This window comes from Carlito syrichta, unplaced genomic scaffold (assembly GCF_000164805.1).
Source record: "Carlito syrichta isolate Samal-C Ts95f unplaced genomic scaffold, Tarsius_syrichta-2.0.1 Scaffold304629, whole genome shotgun sequence".
NCBI lineage: Eukaryota > Metazoa > Chordata > Mammalia > Primates > Tarsiidae > Carlito > Carlito syrichta.
In genome coordinates, this window is record NW_007248725.1 from 641,990 (window position 1) to 660,501 (window position 18,512).

Sequence of the window (18,512 nt, forward strand, 5' to 3'; positions counted from 1 at the left end):
ATTTATGAGAATTCAGCTCTACTGGTGGTTTAAAATAAGTAATAAAGCAGTTATTTCATCTGACAGTTAACAACAAAATTAGATTGTGCATATATACTCTTGTGTAAATCACTGTACAATAATATATATATTATATATTTTATAATTAATGTGTACACACACACTATATCTACACATTCAAACTATTGTTCAGGGTTATAAACTTAAATTCATATATCATGCTTTAAGGGAGATTTAGGGATGTTCCCTTCATCTACTGCCTATAGAATTTCCCCATTGAGATGTAACACCACTTTACTGGATCCCCAGAGGCTTCTCTGCTCCAGGTTAAATATTTCTAGTTGTGAGGAGGCCCCACTTCATGGAACCCAGGGGACCAGAAGACAGACCTCTTCATTTCAATCCAAAGATCACTTACTGAGTGATTTCCATGAATCCACTACTGTTACAAAAACAAAAGACATGTAACATATGACCTCAATTAGCAGGAAGTTCACAGCTACTTGAGAGAACACAGATACACACGTAATCACTGGAGAGTAATAGAGTAGCATGTGACCAAATGTTCCATCTCTGGCACAGCCTGGGGGGTCAGTGCTGGGCACCACTCGGAGTATGACCAATTGAATTAACTGGTGGCAGTTTCTCTTCCAGCTCTCTCAGAATGAAGCAGCCCAGCCAAGGCCTCTCTCCTCCCAACTGAAAGGCAGGCAGCTGCTGCATGCTAGAGCTCACGTCACATGGGGGAACAAAGGACACCTGAGGGAGGCCCCCAGGCTGCAGTACCCAAGCCTCTCCGAAGGCAGAGCAATGCACTGGGCAGCAGTCCTGCTTTCTGTGCATTGAGTCAACAGCCAGAAGACAGGATGACAGGAGTCCTCAGGCTCTGCCCGGCCCTGGAATCACATACCATACTTCCTTAGAGCTCCTTCCCCCACTGCTATTTCCCATCAGCCCTGCCCCCACGACAGTCTCAGTTTCCCCAGGTCCCTCCTAGTGCTGAGGGTCCCCTAGAAGCAGCCCCTTTTAGAGTACACCAAAGACCACAGCCCCTCTGAGCTCTTAGTTGTCTTTACTCTGCCGCCCACCCGAAGTGCCACGCTCCTGTGAGCCAGCACCGTATGCCCTCCGGAGCTAATTATAGGTCAGTGAGCTAGCAGGCCAGAGGGGGGACAGATGGTGACTTCATGTGGCTACAATACACACTTGTCCCTCCCTATGACCCTATCCCTCCCCTCCATTTCTCTCAATTCCCTACCTGGGACCCAGACTCTGAAGCCGCTTTCATTCCCTCAATCCTCCCTGCTCCTTACCACTCCTCTCCAGCGCTTGCACGCACACACAGGCAAATACACAACTCCATACCATTCAGTCACTACACCTAGTTTCCACAGCAACCCACATACCAACCCATTAGGGCCTAAAACCCAGGGCAGAGTACCTCTGGCATTAAAAGGCCTCAGCTAGCTCCCCCATCCCATAAAGCCCCCTTGGCATCCAGCTCCCTGGCCCTGTTGAGCTTGCCTTATCACTAGCACAGCTTGACTGTTTACCCTCATGGCCTGACTCTAGGCCTGTTATCCTCAAGGATCAGTAAGGACCCACAAGCCATTCCTGACAATGCTTTCTGACTCTAAGATTTCAGCAATCAACTCAGAGAAGGGACCCAGGAGCCTGGCTGGCTGCCTTGCCCTGCCCCTCCAATCTCTCCTTTACAACCCAGCTGCCAGATCTCATGCACTGCTCAGTTCTGACATCATGACATGCTCAGCAGCACATATCCCACACCACTGGTTGAGAATTCCCTTCCACGCACTCCTCCCCCACACTCTTCATTCTTCCAGTGATGGCGCCTCCCACTGAGCAGAGTGTCTAGTGCACTCTTGGCCCCCCAATAACCACTGTGCTAGTCATCATCTCATTACTTTGAGATAATTTATCCCAGGAAACATCCTCAGACTTCAGGACAAAATCTGAGAAAATAACCAAGGGAAATCATTTAACTACCTCTTTTGCGAAGGCAGCTTCCCTGGGACTACCTGGCCAGTTAACAGTTGTAGGGGGTGAATGGGTTGGAATTCAGACAACTGTTTGAAAGCATGTGGACACCTGTCTTTCTTTTTCGAATCCAACAGCAATGTAGCAAAATTGTGTGTGCAGCATGGGGGGTGTTAACAGAATACCTACTCTATGTACCTACTCTATGTACCTTTCAGCTGCTCTATGGCTCTAAACTGACTTCAGAACACCTAGCACCTAACATAGTATCTGGTATACAGTAGGTGGCCAACAAATGTTTGCTGGATGCTGAACAAAGTACAGGTGCCTGCTCCAACAACTCTGTTAAGGACCATGGGAAGTCCCTGAAACCTGGCTCCTGGAGGGGCCCCTTCAGCTTACACCAGGAGGGGATCTCCAAGCTAAGGAGGGCCTCCTTAACCACTTGCTCTCCACACAGAAGAGCACAACAGCCCCAACTCTCCTAGCCTCTAATGGATACTACTGGCACACCTCTCCTCAAAGGTGACATCAGCTCCTAGTGGCACCTTGTCCTAAATCCCTCCTCCTTTTCAAAGAAAACCACCCACACCGTGTCTCCAAGTCCTCCAACTCGACCTCTCTCTTCCCACCCACCATCAAGACCTCAAGCTCTGTACTGGAAAAGATCCCTACTGCGTGGACGCAAGTCAGCTCCCCACTCCCACCCTCCCAGTTCAGGAATCTCGATTCCAGCCCTCTTTTCCTGTTGCGCCCACCCCCATCCCCACCCCCACCAGGCCTCGGGTTGGCTGCTCCTTCCACCCCACCGCCCTGGCACTGCGGAGATGGGGGCATCTCTGGCACAGACCGAGGCTGGCAGTTCGAGGAATGGAGAGCTAGCGATAGTACCAAGGGTGGTATGAGGAACTCAGGGAGGATGAGGACCCCAGGAAGCGCGTGCCCAAAGGAGCGGAGCTGGCTCAGGAGCCGAGAGGCGCTTCTTCTCAGACTCTCCTGGAGGGGAAATGGGGGCGCAGTTCACCTAGCTCCCACCGAAGACTCGCCCCCTCCCCCGAAGTCGACGGAGCTGAGGGCGAACTCCACGCCCTCCCCGCAAATCGGGCATCGCCCCCCATCCTCACCCCAAGGGCACCGGGCACCGCCAAGGCCGGCAAGGGGCGGCGGGGCGAGCAGCATCGACGCCTGCCGGACAACACATCCTGAGTGGAAAAGGGCTGTCTTCCCCGGTGTGCTAGACAAGACCCCTCCCCAAACTGTTGAGGGAAGCAGGAGCTGAGGAAAAGAGTCATCCTTCCCCCCGGCCCAGGCTCTGGGCGCTCACCTGCCTGCAAACGCCGAAGGCCGGACAGCTGGGCTCGGAGGCAGCAGGGAGCCGCCCCCGACCGGGCAGCCCAACACGTCCTAGAGAGCGGAGCCGGCTCCGAGGTAGCTGCAGCCTCCGCCGCCCGAGCCACCAGCCGCGAGGCCCCGCCCCCTTGTTCCGCGGATAGCCCCGGGCCACGCCTCCAAGGGCGGGGCGCAGCCGCCTCTCCCAAGGCCACGCCTCCCGCCCCCGAACTCTCCCGGGCCCTGGCACGTGACAAGGGCGCCATCTTGGTTCAGCCCCGGGAGTCCGAGTAGCGGGGGACGGAGTGCCGGTCTCAGCCGGCAGGAATAAGGTTCCAGGCCCGTGAGGGCTGCGCACATTCCGCCCCTCCGTTTGAACTCACCCCTGTTCCCAGTCTAACAACCTGTTCCCTAAAGTGACCTCGGTCCAGGCTTTGTCATTGTTGCCAACGGTTTGTCACCTTTCACACCTATCTTGCCCATTTGTTGCTTTTCTTTGGTCGCACCCATTTTTTTTTAAGTGACGAAAACGAAACTCAGATACAGTTCTGCAGTTTGTACTACAGTGAATTGTATCGCTTCCCTTCAGGAACCTGGCTGTTCTAACACTGTTACTACAAAATGAAGTGTCTGTCTATTATATATACATAGTATGAAAACAGTCTCAAATGCCAAAATTCCTGACTGACAAATTTTAACGTTTTTAAACCTCTCCGTTTGCCTGAATTGCTCCCTTACTCTGTCCCCTGTGGCTATTAATGCATCTTTCCCATCTGGTTTGTGAAGTCTCATCACAGTGCCTACTCAACCCTTTACCAATACCCAGTAAGCACTGCTAAAAGTGTGAACAATTTTTATATACATGCAATGTGTTCATATATGTATTTATAGATATATACACTGCATAGTCTATATCAGCAAATGCTACAGTTGAGATCACTGACACACATAACCTTCTTTCATTATTCCCAATATATTCACCATTTGGTGTAGTTTCCTTGCGTTTTTGAACAGAGTAATTCTGATTTGAGGGGTGACAAGTGAGGCTAAAATTGGTATTACAGTTGACCCTTGGACAACACAGGTTTGACCTGCAAGGGCCCACTTATATGTGGATTTTCTTTCTCCTCCACTACCGGAGACAGCAAGACCTCCCCCTCCTCTTTCTCATCCTCTTTGGCCTTCTCAACGTGAAGACGTTGAGAACAAAGAACTTTATCAACATCGTAAATGAACAGTGAATGTATTTTCTCTTCCTTATGAATTTTTAAATAACATTCTCTTTTCTCTAGCTTACATTACTGTAAGAACGTAGTATGTACTACATATACAAAATACATGTTAATCGACTGTTTATGTTATCAGTAAGGCTTCCAGGCAACAGCAGGCTATTAAGTTTCAGGGGAATCAAAAGTTATATGCAGACTTTTGACTGGATAAGAGTCTTGACCCTAATCCTTGCACTGTTCAAGGGTCAACTGCATTTTGTTTGACCATCATAACAAAATCATGGTATACATTTAAGGAAGTGAAAATTATAAAACAGTTTTTCACCTGTAGTCCAGAGAGTTCTAACTCTTTGCCAGGTGGTCTGGTGTTCTCACGTAAAAGAAATTTCCAAGATACTTCACATCCTTTCACTAATAAAATATGCACCACGCTAGAAGAGGCAACTCAGCCAATGTAGAGGAAAGCTGAAGCCACGATAACACACTTTACCAAGTGTTTGTCAATATTATGCTGACAAACAGCAGATATTCTATTAGTGTATCTGTCATCATACCATGGAATTTGACACAAAAACTCAAGAGTTGAGTCAGAACACAATTATTAAGCCAAATTTATTTCACCCCCTTTTAAAAGGTAACTCCTAAATGGGGGACACACAATGCACCAGGACAACTCTCTCCTGCTCCATGGCATCTTGAGTTAGCGACTCTGTGCTTCTCTCCTCCTGCCTCAAAGAGACAACTTTTAATTGTAGAGGTTTGCAAGGTGCTTATTGTTATCAACTTAAATACCCAAATTCTGTTTTTCACTGGCCCAGGCTCACTCTGTGTGTGAACAGCTTTAATACCACCCTCAAGGTAGGGTAAGGTTAGCTGTTAGCAGCAGTATTAAGCAGATGGCTCCTAGGAATATTCTTTAAATAGCAAGGGGTGGGGAAAATAGTAAGGAAAAACACCACACTAATTTAGCAGATTGGCTCACAAAAACTTCCCTCACAAGATTTTCATCTTTGAAGAATACTGTCTTAATGCCCACCTTCTGGCAATATCCAGCTCACTGGTTAATGGAGGGGCTGGGGGTAGAAAGAGAGACAAGCAGCAAGGTTATCTTCTTAGCAAAACAAAAAACACCCATGATCCTCATCTCAGAGAACAGCAATATCATTTGACCAACAGGAGGACATTAGCATTTCTGCATGGACAAAAGGCCAGGCTTCTGTAGATACACAGGATGACAGCAGAAGCAGTAGATTACAGGGCTAAGTCACTAAGTGCTTATGGTTCAAGAGGCTGGTTTCAACATGCAATGCATTTGTTTTAATGACCTTTCTAATAAATGCCTTTTTAACAATTCAATGAAAGTGCCACTATCCTTTATGAAATAATTTTCCTGGTGTGTTTTACATAGAAACACAGATTTAATAGACTCTTTAATCAATCGTACTTTTTAGGCTGATTAGGATAAGGTATACCACAATCAGGTTTTTACTCACTCTCACTTTTGTATCTATGTACACTCTGCCTATTCCCTTTTACCACCATCCACCACAAGAAAAATGAGACTGATCTTTTTAAATTGTAGTGTAACAAAAAAACCTGGGTCAGAATCCTGGTTCTGCATTTACTAGTGTTATGAGTACAGTCACTGATTCTGTTTTCTCAACCATAAAATGGGAATGATATCACCTACCTTGCAAGATTTTGAGAAGTAGAGGTACTACATAAAGTTCCTAGAACAGTACCATGGGCACAGAATCATCATTACCACTATGAGCCTCATGCAAAAAAATACCTAAGATCCCAAACTGGCAAAATAATATGTATACAATAAATATCCAAAAATTATTTTTTAAAAAAGATACACAAGTCAATCTGATAAGATTCTTAAAACCCTGTCACCTGCTTTATTTCTGGAGAAGGGTAATGGGAGAAGAGAAAATACTCAATTGAATTTGAGGGTCAGCTAAATTGGAAGCAACAGTAGCAATGATTTTAGGCCTCTAAGTTTCCTCTGATCTTTAAGGGAATGCTGAAACTTCCTTGTTTGGAGATTTAGGAGTTTAATTTTCCCCTAAAGCAAGATCAACCATTTTTGCTGGGATAAAAGAAAAAAGAACAAACAACTCAATAGCACCAAATGGGGTTTTAACACAGAAAACAGGGTCAATCCTTTCAAATGCAAATTTTTACATTAAAATATGTTTATAAATCATAGATGTTTTTCTTCTTAATTCAAAACTTCTCCCTCCCCTAACAGGAGCCCCAGGAACCTGAAGAGCATGTGCATTACTAACCAGATATAACAATCCAGTCAACCCTTCCAAACTGGAATCTGATTACTAATGGACTAGACTCCGGGCTGCCCCAAGGGATGGGAAGCAGAAACTATGCTCTCAGGGAGAATGGATACTGAGGATGCCACCAATCAAAGAGTCGAACGCTGTGCACTGGGTCCAGAATGACTTGCACACCCTGTTCACTGCGCAGTTTCCGACCACCATGGACAGGAGAATCCTGGAACACCAGTCTCACTCGATGATGCCGCATGTCCGTGCTCACATTGATAGTAAACTAAAAGAGAAAAACAAATTTAGTACCCAACTTACACACCCTGTTTCCAACAGCTCACTCTGAAATAGTCAACATAATTTACATTGGTTAGCCCACAAGATTAATCTTCGTAAAGATATAAAAAGGTAAGGACAATTTTATAAAGTCTTCTTAGCTTCATATATTTAAATTATGCTAAAGAAAGTCTCACAAATGGATGAATAAATCAGTATACATGCACAAAGACTACCATCACAGCTAATTTTTAAAATTGGGTTGAAGCTATAAGATACTTAAAGGGATTTTGATAAGATACTGTTTAGCAAGTCAAGAAAGATGCACATAACATAAATCTGATCCCATGTTTTGTAAAAATAAAATCTCCAAATGTCTGTGCAAATGGGTCTACAGAATTGTATAGTATGGAATACATGGAGCATGAGTATATAACTAGGTCATTAATGTGGCTTAACCTGGAGGGAGAGGTGCCTACAATTAAAACTGCATGTATGACATAACCTCAATTATACAAAATTATTTAAGAGAGTACAAGTATACATATTAACAGACACATTAAAGGACTTGCTCCCAAAGGATTAATTGCAGTTATACGATAGTGGAAGTCTAAGTCACCTTTCCTTTCTCATATATTTATGTATTACTTAAATTATTTACATAAAGCATGCATTCATTATCTATTTTACCACTAAAAAAAGCTATTTTCATTGTGGAAGGGGAATCCCATGTATATGAATATAAGCCTAAGACATAGAGAATACAAATTATACAAAGTCTCTAGTTGCCAATCCAATTAAAATTTTCTTAAACCTGAAAAAAAATGTTGTTTACTAATCTAATTCTTAGCTAAGCCTTGAACAGTGATAGGATCACACCAAGGACAGAGCTGAGCTGGTCACCCCATATATTAACATCCCATTTATGACCCCATGTGGACCTCAAGGCCCTGACACACAGTGCTCATGTATGTGACTCATCATTATTCCTAATAGGATAATTTTTCCCAATTATTAATGATCATTACACAAGATGCAAAAACGTTATTTTCCTACAGAAAAAGAGGTAAAATATTCTGATATAATTACCATCTCCACAAATCTGTCTATTCCTAACATATTAAATCTGATTTCAAACTTTTAAAATTATTCTTCAAAGATTTCTTCCTTAATGATTAAATTTACAAATCTCTTTATGAGAATCTATGAAAGAGCTGAGGATGACCATCTGAGTCCCCACTTACCAGGGTAAATATCATTCCCATGACAATTGGAATAAAGATGAAATTGAGGGTGGTGACCTGCAGTAGGCAGCAGTCCTGGTCTGGATTGGTATGAACATCTTCATACTGAACAGGAGGCTGTAATCCTCCCATACACTTGCTCTTTAACCTAGGGGACTGACAAGAACTGAGAATTAATCTAATAGCTTAGAAGAAATGTATATAGCTCTAAGACTCCACCAATTAAAATCCTATGGCTCGACTAAAGTTAGTGAGATACACCTTTCTGTTATCCCCTCCCTCCCTCTCTCTCTCTCTATATATATAGATACACACACACACACACACACACACACACACACACACACACACATTTCAGTTTCTGAAGATCAAAGAAAACCTGCCCTTTGAAAGAAGGGGAAATACATTTGGATGAGCAAATACGGTAGTTATTCCTTGCTATTTGACAAGCAATAGAAACTTACAGCCTCTATCAGAGGCTCTCCAATATTTGAAAGACTGCATATTCCTTATAACTTGTCAAACTCCAAAGAACATCTGCTACACAAAAGAGACAGAAGCAGAAATGGCCACCTAATTCCATGCACCATAAAACAAAGAAGTCACAACAAGTCCTGGAACTAAAGAAAATGTCAGTATTCACTTTCCTGCAATATCCTGGTCTCTGCTTCTAGTAAATCTCACCACTATTAAGACTATCCCTTCCGCCCCGTCTCAGAAAAGTCTGGTGGACTTTCTACCAATGGCTAATGGATATCCCAGACTATGGGGATCTTATTAAATGCAAAATACCAGAACCAAAATTATTCCCCAGAACCATGTTTTTGAAATAAATCAATAGGAAAATATGATTTACAAACTTATCTGTAACCCACTAACCACCAAGTGAGGAATAACTACCTTTATCTGTAATGTCTCATCAGTGAGATACTAAGTAGAGAAGACAGGTTTAAAAAAAAATGAGGCTGTTGAAGATAAGAATTACAGATAGGTAAAGCAGATCCTCCCTGTGGCCAAGCTCTCAGGTACAGTCTGAACACAAGGCAGAGACAGATGGGACTGGTTTGTACTCTTTTCATAAAGCCTTTTGGCAATCCCTCTCCCTCTCCTCTCCTCATGGCTTTCTCAAATCACCTCTAACATAAAACCATATAAAGTATATTTATAAATATACTGGCTTTGAACAACAAAAAATAATTTAAGCAAATAACTTTAGTACATTGTTACTTTTTTTCCCTTTCTCCCACTTGTTAGAAGACTTCAAGTATACAGAAAACTCAATAATAAGTGCAATAAACTTCTGTATACATTCTATCATTGATAGTTTGCCATATGTACTTTCCCCCCCATTCTATATTTGTACATATACAGAAATCACACACTTTGGGAAGGAGAGTGGTGCAAAACCATATGGAAGTAATATTTACACTTCACCCTTAAATAATTCAGCATAAATAGACACTTAAACATAACCACACATTATCACACATATGAAAATTAACAATAATTTCATATTATCCACAGCTGATTCAAATTTCTTTAATTGTCCCCAAAATGTCTCTTATAGCTCTTTGTTCCCTGATCCACAGATCAAATCCAGGTTTACTCTTGAATCACGTTGTTATACTTGTGTCTTTCAAAACAGAATCATTCCTCCTTCCTTTTCTTTTCATGGCAATACAGGTTGAGTATTCCTTATCTGAAATGCTCAGGACCACAAGTGTTTCAGATTTTTATTTACATTATACCACTTAAGCATCCAAAACTTGAAAATCCAAAAATCCAAAATCCAAAATACTCCAATGAGCATTTTCTTTGAGCATCCTGTCAGTGCTCATAGTTTCAGGTTTTGGAGCATTTTGGATTTTGGACTTTTGGATTTGCGATGCTCAATCTATATTAGTTTTTATATATATTATTTAATCTTAATAAGGCAATCTCAAGCCTAGAGTCAAGTTTTAAATGCTAAAACTTAATATCCAATGCAACAATATTAAGAGGTGGGACCTTTAGGAGGTGATTAGGTCACAGAGCTCCTCCCTCTTGAATGGGATTAAGGCCCTTATAAAAGAATCTTCACACTGGGTTTGGCCTCTTTTGGCCTTCTGCCTTCTACAATGTAAGAACAAAGTGTTCCTGCCCTCTGGAAGATGCAACAATATGCCCATCTTAGGCGCAGAGAGACCAGGCCTGCACCAGACACTGAACCTGGTGGCACCTGGATCTCGGACTTTCCAGCCTCCAAAACTGTTCTTCATAAATTACCCAGTCTGTGGTATTTGTTTTAGCAGCACAGACAGACTAAGAAAAGCATCTAGTGAAATTTATTAGAACAAGATATTACCCGAAAAGCAAAGAGAAGACCACATACCTGTTTTTTGAACTTGAAGTTGAATTCCCACATTGGTTCCTGTCTGTTCCCAACAATCTTTCTGCACCAGAAAAGTAAGCACTGTAAGAAAGTAAAAACAAAATAAACCAACAAAAAAGAAAAAGAAAAAAAAATCAAAACACACCATAAGGTAACAAAAAATAAGCAGTAAAAACCTCTCTCTGACAGCTCTAAAGCCAGCCACAGTCCCAATGCTGAGATTTTACTTTGGCACATATAGACCCCCAACTTCACGTTGGTGCAACATGAAAACAGACAGTCCCAGGGCTGTTCGGTAAAGAGGGACCAATATAAGTCAACCTCAGAGTTACTGACATCAACCCTTATTGTTCTCATCTTTAAAGACAGAAACATGGTATCTGGAGGCTGGAGCATTCTTTGTGATTCAGCAGGTCACTCCTCTACATTAAAACATAAGGGCAGCCAGCAGCCACCAGTCAAGATGATAACAAGGCCATAAAGTAGGCAGGGAGAGCTGGCCCCATGACCGGAGGAAACTGCTCAGGACCTTCTGGGAGCAGACAGCCAGTATAGAAACCACACAGCTAGGCTGAATTCAGTCTAGAGTAAGCCCCTCAGTGAAAGTCAGGCTACAGCTAGGGTTAAGCACAAGAAGTGAAGTACCTCCCAGGGGGTAGGGGGTGGGTCGTCCGCCGTGCCAGCTGTCCTGCCCTTCAGACATGCCCTGTACGTCCTGCTGTTCCATCAAAAATAATGGGCTTGGCTTTAGGGGAAAACACTTCTGCTGCCATCACAACGGCTCCAGTGTCCCACACAAGCTATGCTACTGAAAAGAGAGAGAGGGGGAATCAAATACGAAAAGCTGGAGTCCAAGAACATGGGACAACTTCCTTTAGGCATGCTGGCAATTCCCTGAATGCCATGCGACTGTGAGTATACAAGTGGCAAGGCCATGCGTGGGACAACTGCCACCGCAGGTCCCATACCCTCTTCAGAATATCTCTAACAAGGCACAAAAGAAGCAGCCAGGTGGCCTGGACTTACTATTTGAATTAAGACCTTAGTCTTCATTTTACTTTGGCTTTCTACAGTTCACTTTTTAAAAATTAATGAGAATGATAGGAATATGAAGATACAGGTATTTTAGAATTTAGGCAGTAGCACTTGCATCGTGCACTGGAGCCGCTAAGATGTGTAAGCATGAGGAGTTTGCCCAATGCTGCTCTGTTCCCAGCAATTGATTCACTCCTGGCATGGCTAACTTTGGGCTGATCCCCACCCCCAAGACAGTTTAGTCTGATAATATCAATGTTTCTGGGGAGGGATACTGTAAATGTGAGATAATACACTGTCCACTCATGTTACAAGCAGAAGCAGCTGCCAGGTGAAATCCTACTCGTCCAGCATTCTACTCCTGCCCTAAATCCATCAACTAGCATGATATTAACTTGAGCACAGCCAATGGCCCTGACCACCTCAGTTTGCATGTCTCGGGTGAGCCTTGATAATCTTGAAATCAATAGTACCCTTTTAATTCATACATATCAGGTAGAATATGATCACCCTAAAGCTACACTAGGGAAGAAGAATTATTATATAATGTCCATTACCATAAAAACAAAGCATAAGAGAATGATAAGTGCTATAGAATATGAGACTTGGGGTATTAACAGAATAATAAAAGTTACCTACAAACTCAAAGATGAAATTTAGACAATGGTATTACTTGAATAAGAAAAGGGCTAAGATATCAACTTGCCTAAATTATTGTATCTGTTATACTAGCCTAGCTTGGCAAAGTTGACATCACTAGCAATTTCATCAGGGAGGAGAAAAAGAAAAAACGGAACAAAGACAATAGACCTATTTACAAATCAGAAGAATATCTGAAACTTGAATATAATGTATGAATATAAAATACTGGGGAAATCCTGAGATAAAAAAGCCTAAAACACAAGAAGGATTTCAGAGAAGGATATGGTTCAGAGGACCAATAGCCTTCCCAAAGGTCTATGAATCAGAGTTTGGCAATAGCCTGGCATGGGGCCCTCAGCAAATGCTAAAGAAATAAAGTCTACACCAGAGTCCTTTAAGGAGGTCAACAACAGAGGGGAATCCCTAATGTCAATGTCACATTATAAATAGAAAATTATTGAGTTGTTCGTGTTATACCTTTGTCCCATGATTTAAAAATTATAGCATACATTTACTATTTGAGTTGTGCTCTCCTTAGCCCAAACCATCAAAACCACTATATCTAAAATGGTCCAATGTAAAATGCATGAAGATTAATTAAAATAAAAAGAATAAGGCATAAGCTAAAAAGCACAAGGAAGCTTTAAGGCAAAGATAAGATTAAGTCAGCCCAGTAAAGCAGGAATATCCTAGAGAAGTGAAACCTTTGAGCCCTGGAAGTTTACATTAGTTCCCCTAGCAGACTGGGACCTACAGCCCTCCCCATTAAGGAAGCTGGAGACAAACCATGATAACAGACCCACATATAAGAATCCACTAGTCAAACCCCAACACTAGTTCTCACTTACTTTGGAATTCTTTAATGTGCTGGGAGTGCTTTCTGGAATGGCTGGATTCTTGGAGATTCGAGCAGCAAAGGGCTCATACATATGGTACAAAGATCGGATCACACATGCCCGGAGACAGCGCAGCTTCTCCATTGACTCTGGTCGCAGGCGCAAAGGCAGAGAAGCGTCCAGCGTGTAGTGCCTGAAACATGACACATTACTACCAATATGTGACCTGTCTCTCCTGCTCCAAGTCAGTCGCCTAAGACTCCTGGTCTCTGTATGAACTTTACAGTACTCTTATACCAGCCAGTAGCTGGTTTATCCCCAAGTGCTCACACACATACAAATCACCATCTCCTTAAGCTCTCAGCAACTTTTATTTCTTTGCCTTTTAATTCTGCACTTTTTCATCCACTTCAAAAGTTTAAATCCTGACTTTCACTCTACAAAAGTTTAAATCCTGACTTTCACTCTGAATTTAAAACAGTATTAACATACTTTTGTTGCTCAAAATGAAACTGTCCCAGGTTCTCCTGTCACCAGGTTCTGCCACCAGGATGTCTCAAGTTCTCTACTCCTTGCTACTCACCACTCCTTCCCACCACAGCATTACAACAGCTCACAATCTTCACTACAATTTCACTAGCATCAAAAGCTAGCTCTTTTACTAATTATATAATTAACTTGCTCCTCACCATTACAACTATACATAGGGCAGCGTAAGTACAAAAACTTTATACTTCAAGATGACTAATAAATCTAAGAAAACAACTAATCCAGTTGGAAAGATAAGCAGATAGGCATCTATAGTTTTTTAATATTCTAGCTAAATAAGTCTCTGAAGCAAGAATAGATAGTTCTTTCTGGGATCTACAACTAGAGTTTGTGCTAAAGTGGATACTGGAGGGAGTAAGGAGGCAACCACAGGGAAGACAATTACCTGAGTAATTAATATCAAATTTAAACTACAGAGGGGCTCAAGGAGCCTAAAGCTAGGGTCATGCCCAGCTTTACATGGAATAGACAAAGTGAAAGTGAAAAGAGGACACCATCCAGTGAGTAGCTTTTCAAATCACAAACAACAATGAAATCAGCTACACATATAACAGAGTGACATCTCTATGGTCGCACCTTCGGTACAACCTGGTCCAAAAGGCAGCAGTGCAAGTGACAGTCCAGGCATTCTTACAAATCAGGGAAAAATTCACAATGTCCTCAGGACGGATGTAGGAGGCCAGCAATAGCCAAATATCCATGGGATACTCTTCTCCTCCAGCCCCATCCAGTTCTTCTGCAATAGAAAAAACGATAATCACTTCTGATCTCCTACTACATTCATATCTAAAGATACTCAATCATTTCAATTCTCCCAGGGATTGCACAGTAAGGAAAAGATTTTCAACTGGTCCAAGGAAGCCCCTCAAAGTTATTATCATTTCCTACTTATCCCAGCTGCTGGAAACTTTTACCTCCTGTTGCCCAAGTAAATAGACCTTGTTCTTAAGGCCTTTAGTTAACAACTACTAACATGCCATTCTGAAGTTTTCAAAGTGTCTTTGCACATATTTTATCAACTCTAATAACTTTCCAGTGGAAATCAGAAAAATATTATCATACCCATTTTATTAATTAAAAAAAAAAAAACAGCCAGGCATGGTGGCTTATACCTGTAATTCCTTGGGAAGTCAAGGTTAGAGAACTGTTTGAGCCTAGGAGTCTGAGACGAGCCTGGGCAACAGAGTGAGACTTCCGTCTCTAGGAAAAAAATTTTAAAAACTAGCTGGGCGTGGAAGCATACACCTTTAGTCCCAGCTACTGAGGAGGCTGAGGTGGAAAGATCACCTGAGCACAGGAGGTTGAGGCTGCAGTGAGCCATAACCCCATCACTGCATTCCAGCCTGGGCAACAGAATGAGATTCCAACTCAAAAACAAAACAAAACAAAACCTTGCTGGGCTCGGTGGCTCAGCCTGTAATCCCGCGCTTTGGGAGGCTGAGGTGAGTGGATTGCCTGAGCCCGCGGGTTCAAGACCCGCCTGGGCAACTTGGCGAGACCTCATCTCTACAATAAGTCAAAAAATTAGCCGGGCGTGACAGCACGCGCCTGTAGTTCCAGCTACTTGGAAGGCTGAGATGGAAGGATCGCCAGAGCCCAGCAGGTCGAGGCTGCGGTGGGTGAGAGTGGCCACTGCACTCCAGTCTGGGCAACAGAGTGAGACACAAAAAAACAAAACAAAACAAAACCTTGCCATCTAGTCAAGGGAAGCAGAACTCAGGTTTTCTGACTACACATTCCAGTTCTGCACAATAAACCCTGCTGCTCTTGATTTCCCTCAAAGTCTCTGAGAACCCACCAAACATTTTCTTCAGTTTAGTCTGTAAAAAACAAAATTGGCTTTAAGATGGTATGAGGAAACCTCAAAGAGCAAACTAAATAAAAAATCAGATAAGCTTCAATACATTCGCATTACTCAGTAACTGCCTGCAAACACACTTTTCTTCTACTTTCTCCTTATTTCATTGTCATTTTGACTTATGATCCTAGCCAGAGATACTCAGTCACTCCTTGACAGTGGATTTCTATCTCCTCTTCCTTCAGAACTCATTAGTGTTAATTCTGAGGTCCACTGTACTTCTCAGGTTCAGGTAACAACACATGCTCTGTAAAAATACCTGAATCTGGGTTAATCCTAACACTTATTTCAGACCTAGTCACAGGACTATCCTAAAACCAGCTTTCTTCTTTCCTGGGCAAAAAGCCCCTATACCACCCCCTGCCCTCCAAAGTCACCCCTGCTTTTCTAGCTAACTGCTTCCCACAGCTCTATGATTAGATCAGGTTCTTCATAAGAGACCAATATGTCTAAAACAACATCCTTCTGATTCCTGACCCTTCCTGTAATCTCCAGTAACCATTCAAGGTTCAGTCTTCCAAGTCTGGGACCCACTTTCTCCCATATTACATCTTCTCTCTCTGAAAGAGAAGGCAAATGACTACAAGAATATTCACTACTGAGACCTCTAAAGACTTTTACAAAGCAGAGTACTAGTCAAAATTTTCCATCTTTAGAAACAAAATTTAGTAAATACTAAAGAACTGCATGTTGCATACATAATCATTAGGAAATTTCAAAATGAAGGAAATGGTATCAGTAGAGGAAAGCTTCATGGAGATAAGTCATGAAGGTCATAAAGAATTCTGATGCACCAGAAAGGCATAGGTTAAGAGGGAAAGTATACCAAGTGAAATAAAGAGCTAACAAGAAGCCAAGGTACTTAGAAAAACAAAACATACGTAAGGACAGAAAAAAGTCTAATAAGATTTTAGTAAAACTAAGAAATTACTGTTAAGTCTTTTAGATGTAATAATGGTATTTTTAAGATTATTTATCTTTTAGAGATAACTACTAAAATATTTATAGAGATAATGATAGAATATCTGGAAATTGTTTCAAAATAATACAGTGTGTGTAGTATGATAGGATAGGGGAGTCATGGTTGAAACAAAAATAGCCATGAGTTATAGCTTATAAAAACAAAGTGGTTTTAAAAAAGTGGTAAAAAGAGGAAAAAAACTGTTTTAATAGCTATGAATTGATAATTGTTGAAGCTGAGTAATGGCTATATGAAGTTCATTATGCTATTCTCATTTCTTTTTCTTTTCTTTCTTGTTTTTTTTTTTTTTGAGTCAAGGTCTCACTCTGTCGCCCAGGTTTGAGTGCAGTATCATGATCACAGCTCACCACAGCCTCATGGGCTCAGGCGATCCTTCTACCTCAGCCTCCCAAGTCACTAACTTTTTTATTTGTAGATGGAGATGAGGTTGCCTAGGCTGATCTGAAACTCGTGGGCTCAAGTCCTGCCTCGGTCTCCCAACATGCTGGGATCTCAGACGTGAGCCACTGTGCCTGATTTTGAATATTTCATTAAAAAGAAGCTAAAAGGCCAGACATTTGGCTCAGCCTGTAATCCCAGCACTTTGGGAGGCCAAGGCAAGAGGATTGCCTGAGCCCAGAGGTTTGAGACCAGCCTGGGCAACTTGGTGAGACCTCGTCTCAATGACAAAAAATCACAAACACTAGCCAGGTAGTGGCATGCATTTGTAGTTCCAGCTACTTGGAAGGCTGAGGTGGAAGGAACACTGGAGTGCAGTGGCACACTCACAGCCACTGCAGGTCAAGGCTACAGTGGCTGTGAGTGTGCTGCTGCACTCCAGTCTGGGCAAAAAGAATGAGACTTCAACTCCCCCCCAAAAAAAGAAGCTAAAAGAAGAAAAAAGGATAAGTCTGACTAGAATGAGAGAACCTAATGGAGGTAGAGTAAGGAAGTAAAAGATGAATTATGGCTGAGTCTGTAAACCACAAATCATATATCTGATAAGTGACCAGTATCCTGAATATATAAATAAATCTTACAACTCAATAATAAAAAGATTTTTTTCCAAAGATACATAAATGGCCTAGAAGCAAATGAAAAGAGGGTCAACATCATAAGCCATCAGGGAAATATAAATCAAAGCCACCAGGGATACCAATTCACATCTACTATGATCTTAAACACTAGATAATATCATTTTAAAGTCAGACAAACAAGCGTTGATGAGGATATGAAGAAACTGGAACCCTTATACATTGCTGGTGGGAATATAAAATGATGCAATCACTTTGGAAAAGCTTGGCAATTTCTCAAAAATTAAACATAGAGTCTCCATATGATCCAGCAATTTCACTCCTACCTAACCAAAAATGAAAACGTATGTTCACACAAAAACCTGTCCATGAATGTTCACAGCAGCATTATTCATAACAGCCAAATAAAAGGAATGAGATACTGATACATGCTACAAAATGAACAAACTCTGAAAACAGCATGCTAAGTGAATGAAGTCAAACATGAAAAGCCGCATATTACATGATTCCATTTGTAAAAAATGTCCAGAATAGGTAAATCTATATAGACAGAAAGTAGATTCGTTTGGGAGAGAATGAGAAGGGATGCTAGTAAGTATGAGGTTTCTTTTTAGGGTAATGGAAATGTTCTAAACGTAGATCATGCCGATGGCTCCACAACTCTGTGAACACACTAAAGCCACTGAATTGTACACTTTAAAGGAATGAATTTTATGTGAATAAAGATGTTCTAGCTGGGCTCGGTGGCTCAGCTTGTAATCCCACGCTTTAGGAGGCTGAGGTAAGTGGATTGCCTGAGCCTGCAGGTTCAAGACCCGCCTGGGCAACTTGTTGAGACCTCATCTCTACAATAAATCAAAAA

At 42.1% G+C, this 18,512-nt stretch overlaps 2 protein-coding genes across 6 annotated transcripts in view; both read right to left on the minus strand.

Moving 5' to 3' along the window:
• Positions 1 to 3,432, minus strand: part of PPFIA4 (PTPRF interacting protein alpha 4) — a 53,294-nt gene extending 49,862 nt beyond the window's left edge. For both annotated transcript variants that reach the window (XM_021713608.1, XM_008060468.2), the window contains exon 1: positions 3,323 to 3,432. The gene's annotated coding sequence lies outside the window, so the exon portion shown is untranslated. The remainder of the gene's footprint in view (positions 1 to 3,322) is intronic.
• Positions 3,433 to 5,150: 1,718 nt separating this feature from the next.
• TMEM183A (transmembrane protein 183A) overlaps positions 5,151 to 18,512 on the minus strand; it is a 16,552-nt gene continuing 3,190 nt past the window's right edge. For 2 of the 4 annotated variants that reach the window (XM_008060470.2, XM_021713600.1), the window contains 5 exons: positions 14,374 to 14,530; positions 13,261 to 13,441; positions 10,736 to 10,816; positions 8,365 to 8,520; positions 5,151 to 7,127 (listed from right to left, as the gene is read on the minus strand). In XM_008060470.2, the coding sequence (XP_008058661.1) occupies positions 6,942 to 7,127; positions 8,365 to 8,520; positions 10,736 to 10,816; positions 13,261 to 13,441; positions 14,374 to 14,530 (761 nt within the window). In that variant the 3' untranslated portion in view covers positions 5,151 to 6,941. Of the gene's footprint in view, positions 7,128 to 8,364; positions 8,521 to 10,735; positions 10,817 to 13,260; positions 13,442 to 14,373; positions 14,534 to 18,512 lie in introns of all 4 variants that reach the window. The other 2 variants (XM_008060469.2, XM_021713598.1) reach the window with 1 other exon arrangement.